This window comes from Haplochromis burtoni, unplaced genomic scaffold (assembly GCF_018398535.1).
Source record: "Haplochromis burtoni strain Fernald_Lab_line unplaced genomic scaffold, NCSU_Asbu1 Contig_8, whole genome shotgun sequence".
In the NCBI taxonomy this organism is placed as follows: Eukaryota; Metazoa; Chordata; class Actinopteri; order Cichliformes; family Cichlidae; genus Haplochromis; species Haplochromis burtoni.
Window position 1 is genome coordinate 513,132 of NW_024582369.1, and position 6,000 is coordinate 519,131.

General features: G+C 40.8%; 1 protein-coding gene across 1 annotated transcript in view; it reads left to right on the forward strand.

The window, feature by feature from the left end:
* utrn (utrophin) overlaps positions 1-3,032 on the forward strand; it is a gene marked incomplete in the record, with an annotated part of 177,892 nt that extends 174,860 nt beyond the window's left edge. The window contains 1 exon segment of the mRNA XM_042225838.1: positions 1,696-3,032. Coding sequence (XP_042081772.1) covers positions 1,696-1,704 — 9 coding nt within the window.
* Between the last annotated feature and the right edge of the window lie 2,968 nt (positions 3,033-6,000).

The following is a 6,000-nucleotide window of genomic DNA, read 5'->3' on the forward strand; positions in this document are numbered from 1 at the left end:
TTTCATGCATGAATGACCTGATTAAGGTCGTGTCAAAAAGTCTCATTTGGTGCAGACGTTGACTAGGTCAATCCAAAACCTTCATTTTGTTTGTTTTTTTTTGTATTTTTTGAGTCATTCAGAGCTGGACTTGCTGGTGTGTTTCGGATCATTGCCCTGCTGCAAATGCTCTTGAGCTTCAGGGCATGAACTAGTGACAGAGTAATTTCCTTTAGGATCTTCTGGTGAAAGGTAGAATTGTTGTCAGGATGTTGGTGCAATAATCATTTTATAAAAATGCCGTGTTAGATTTACTCCACATGTAATTCATGTAATTCAAACCTTTCAAAGAGTTCAGCTTTTGTCTCCTCAGAATATCTTCCCCAAAGTCTTGGGGATCATCTTTAGAAAGAAAGAAAGAAAGTGTACTTTATTGTCTTAGACGAGCCTTTGTGTTGGATCCACGAATGTCATTTTTGCCCAGTCGTTTTCTTGTTTAATCATGAACTCTGACCTTAACTGAGTCAGGTGAAGCCTGCAGTTCTTCAGATGTTGTTCTGGGTTCTTTTGTGACCTCCTGAATGAGTCTTTGATGCTCTCTCGCTTTATTTGTGGTAGGCCGGTTTACCATGTTCTCACACTGGTTCATTGGAGGCCCAAAGCTTTAGAAATGGCTTTGTAATGCTTTCCAGACTGATAGATATTAATGACTGTTTCTCCGCCCTTTCTTTCGATCGTGACATGATGTGTTGCTTCCTGAGATCAGACAGTAATCAGGCCTGAGTGTGGGTACTGAAACTGAACTCAGCTTTCCACAGTTAATTTATCATTTAGCAATAGGTTTTTCACACATAACCAGGCAGGTGTAGCTTCCCCCCCCTTAATAAATGAAATTATCACCTAAAAACTGAATTTTGTATTTACTCGGGTTATCTTAGTCTAATATTAGAATTTGATCGACCTGAAACATAATGTAAAAAAACCTAAGAAATCAGGAAGACTGCAAATACTTTTTGACAGCACTGTGAGTTTATGACTTGTATTCATTATCTACATAAGCACTTTGACTACAAACACTATGTGAACCACAGGTCTCCTCATTCTTCTGTTCTCCTGCAGGTTCCATGTTAATGATGTGTTTATTTACCACCTGCTTTGGAGTACGTTCCTCTGTACAATAATGCAACCTCATCTGACTCATCTGCAGCAGTGTTACACAACACATGCATTACCACATCAATTGAATATTAAATCTAATGAGTTCATTTCCCAAACATCTTCCACTCCTGGCTTTTTATAGTCCTCGGCGGACAGCGCTCCATGCACTCTCCTTTAACTTCAGCGCAAAGCTTTAGTTTGAGTGCCTAATTTCATTTCTGAGGAGAGCTCTGATTTGTAAAATCTTCCCAGATTCATCCATGCCCACCTCCCACTTTCCCCCCTCTGCGCTCCTAATGGACTCTAACTGGCTTGAGGGACTGCAGTCCATTTGCCAGCTCTCAAACCCGATTACTTTGTTTGAACTTCTGACGTTTCCACACGGTGATGTCTTGATGAAGAGAAATGAGGCGGGTTCACCTGCAGCACTCGGGACTAACCAAAGAGACTCATAAATCCGAGCTTTTCTGTGGCTGTATGTGAACTGGCACTGTCGTGTTTCAAGATTCTTGGTTTTTGTCGTCTGATCCAAAGCGTTTTCTCTCTGTGTGTTTTCAGATGATGTGAGGACTGACTGGAGGATGGAGAGACCATTCCCACACAAACAAAATCCCCTGCCCCTAAATCCCAAAGACGCACAGGAGCAGACAGCTTAACTACTTTTACCACCTTGTCTTGTACTATGCAAACTGTATATTTTATGAACTGTAGATTGTACCGAATTGAACATTTGTCAGTGATTTATTTAGGTATGCAGATGAGTATATGGACACGGGGCTTTGTATAGATTTTTTTGTTTTGTTTTTCAGAGGGTGGTTGGGATTTTGTTTGAATTCTGTTGACTTAACTGGGAATCAAACTGTTCCATTTTTATTTGTCATTCCACTGCTTTGTACCATCGAGCCCCGAATAGCCCCAGACTTTTGTTAAATGCTTGGGGAGCGCACACACTGCTCCCGGTGGCTGAAAGGATCATTTCCAAAATGTAAACTATCACCTCTCGGATCACCTGGTTTGTTTTCCTATCTATCTCGTAGCATGCTTGATGTCAAGTTCCCCTTTAAAAAGCATCGATATGCCGGCAGACTTTGTCTCAGCTGCGATTTTGTTAAAGTAAACTTTTACCCCTTCTGTGCCTACAAAGTTTGTCGTTCCACACGTGGAAGACGGAGGTGAGAGTCGATGTATTATTGTGGGATTGTGTAAAAATGGTTTTGGAAGTTTAAATCTAAAGATTTAAATCTAAAGTTGTTTTGAATCTGGGTTTATGAAAGGCCCGCCGTTATCATGTAGAATAGGTTTGGTTTGTTTTTTTAAAAGAGATATATGTTCAGAAATCAGAGGAAAGCCATGATTGCCTTGCTACCTCAGACTCATAGACACAGTTTTGTTTTTGTGGTTCGTAAACTCGTCAAACAGTTGTGTGTTCATTTACAACCATGAGCAACCTGGTATAGATTTCTAAGCTTTAGCTCACTGTATTGGTGTACACTGCAATGAGGAGTTACCAAGTTTAAAAAAAGGAAAAAAAACAAGTTACTATTACTGTACCACGATGGGTCTGTGGCCTGCTGAAGCTAGCCTCCCGTTATGATGAGTAGTATTTTATCTGTTGCTGGGTTGTTTTGGGGGGTTTTTTCCACTGGCCTTCTAGCACTGGTCCCTCACTGCGTCGTGTTGTTGTGCTATATGCTACCCTGTAAAACTTGTGAGATTGAACAACACTACTATAACCTCTGACTGTAAACTGATGGTGATGATGATTTTAATGATCATGATGAACCGTACCATGGCAGAACTGTGTCGCTTCTCCTGAGGTATGTAAAATAGATGGACCACACTACATGTAATATGGCTACGTTGTTTTATTCAAAATAAAATTTTTATAACAAGTACACGTCCCCCATGTGCTTTCGTTATTACCTCCACCACAGGAGGTTATGTTTTTGGCAACGTCTGCGTTTAAAGTTGAAAATGATGTCGTGTTGTCGAAGTTTGTGAATGCGTTAACCCGAGAACAAAGCGATGTAGGAGTTTTAAATTTACACCATAGGTATATCTACTAAAAATCTTGGGCTAGTTGGAGTCGACCTCAAAGTCGAGGTCAGAGGTCAAGCTTTCTGAAAGTCTTGTGAATGCGATAATTCGAGATGGAAGTCACCTATGATTTTGAAACTGAAACCATCGGTGTATCTACTGGAAGGCCGAGTGGCGCCACTAGCCACTGCCAGCTTGAAAAATTAGAAATGAATTCTGATAAGACTTTGTAGAGCTGTAAAGTCGGGTCGTGCTAACAAGTCGTTAAAATTTGGCTTATATCCAGTAATGTTTTCAAGGTCCACTTGATTATCCTTTAAGTCCTGTAAGTTGCGAGATGGGGCCTCCATGGATCACACTTGTTTTCCCAGCACATCCCACAGATTAAGATGCTCCTTTCTATCAGATCCAAGGTTAACTTTTTGAGCAATTTGACCTACAGTAGCTCATCTGTTGTCCACCAGCCCGTTCTCACTCCCGAGGTGTAACATCCCGACGATTTGTCACGTCCCCCGGCGTTCCTGAGGAGTGCAAAAGGTGACCTTCTGTGTTCTTATGCTACGCGCCAGGTTATGGGTGAAATCCAGTAAAATGACGTTCTAGCCATGTATTCCAGCCCTAAACCTAACCTTATCCCCTAACGATAACCTTAACCAGCACTTTAATAATGTTAAATATTGTTTTCCAAAGCGATTTAAGTCAAATGAACAAACATGTAGATTGATTCCAAACAATTCTCACGTCTCCTCGTTTTTCTTTTCTCGTCATTTAGGGACGTGTTTGGTGCCCTGAAGTGTAATATGTTTACCATTTGTCACCTAGCATGAAATATTACGCTTTGGTAGTGCGAATGTGTTTTGCCCACACAAGCCAGTCTTAACTCCCCATGTGCATCAGTGAGCCTTGGCTCCCCATGACCCTGTCACTGGTTACTTCCTTGGACCACTTTTGATAGATGCTCACCACTGCAGAGCAAGGACATCCCACAAGAACTACAGCTTTGGACATGCTCTGACCTAGTCGCGTAGCCGTGACAATTTAACACTTGTCAAACTCACTCAAATCCCATTTTTCCTGCTTCTAACGCGTCAATTTTACAGACAAAATGTTCACTTGCTTCCTTATACATCGCACCCACTAACAGGTGCCGGATGAAGGATGAAGAGATAATCATTGTAATTCACTCACCTGATCAGTGTATAGAAAGTACCATATAAAAATTTAAAGTATCATGTCACATGTGACCTCTGACCTCTCCTTCAAGGTCAATAGATTGATCTGAAGGTCATAGTGATAAACAGCTCTACATAGCTTCATTAATACTGTTTCTTACTGCCATTGTTTGTACTGACAAACACATATGTTGATATGTTATGGGGATTGTAAAGGTTACGTTACTTTGGACCTCCATCTCTTCTTCAAGATCAAATGAGGTCAAACTTAAGGCTTAAGTCAAGTTTATTAAAATGAGTTTCAGCCGGGCAAATAACAAAAGCCTGCACTTTGCACTGCTCGTTACTCTTCTATTAAAAGTGAGAGAGCGAGCTGCCTTGGCGCATGTTTGTGCACTTGAAGGTTGTTTAACGCTCTAAATTTTATTAATGTAATGCAGATTAATAACTCTACAGACTCAATCTCTAATCAGATTCAAAGCACACCTGTTTTAAGGACTATAGGGCTTATTACAGCCAACTCCCTCAGCTGTCATCCAGCCACAGGAGTCATTATTTATCAAAGGAATTGATCACGCAGTGAGAGGTTGTATCATTATTGCATGTTTGCAGTGAGCATGCTGAGCTGTAGCTGAGAACTCAAAATGAATAATGAAGTGCAATTAGCTTTTTCATAATTTACTTAAACCCTTCAGATGGTTTTTTTTCTTCTTCTTCACTGGAGCAGCATTAGTGGTGCTGCACGCATTAATTATTTCACTTTTCTCAGCGATTGCACGATGTTTTGACTAAAGACATCTACCTTCATCTTGCTTGGCTGTTCCTTGATGGTGGCTATGAATGAAAATCTGACGGGACGTGTGATGTCACGGTGATGGAAAATCAGCTCATTTTATCAACCTGTCCGACTAAATTGTCTCCCAGCAGGAGACCGTCAGCACTCTATTAGACCGTGCCAAACCTAAATTGCTTGTTTTTCAGTTTAACTGCTCCTTCCTAAACTTGCAGCACTTCCTGTCATTCTTGCCTCATCGCATCAAACCTGTATAATCTTGTGCTCTCCAGGAGAAAAATTAACTACAGGCACACCAATCTCTGATCACTTTATGCACCTTTTCCTCTTTCTTGTTTTTTTAAGTTGTAACACCTGTACAGATTCAACAAACCAGGCAAGGAAAGGAAAGTAGTTGATTTCCCCCACCGTGATTTCTTAATGGCGTTCCCCATCATTCAAGGTCCAGCAATTCCATACTTAATAATGCAAGAGTAGCCAAATGGTGGTGCACTCTAATTGGATCTGAGGCTACTACATATTCTGGCTCTGCTCACATCCTTCAGCACCCCTGAGGTGCTTTAATTAGTCTACCACTCCCATATCTGTAATATGCTGCAAGAGTCGGCCCATATATGCGGAGGCAAAGGACGTTTTGAGCTGTAAAGTACTAGAGTGAGGGAGATGTGCTAATGTGATTTACTATATCCTATAATGAAATGCTACTGTTGTTGTTAATATTAATCTTACAAGTGAAATTTGATTTTGACTTCTGATGGCCTCATATAAAACTCAGTTGAACTAAGATTGCAGGAATTATTAGAAATCTTATACACATTTTAATCCTGTCTGGTTGGAGCCGAGCTCTCGGTGCATCAGGCT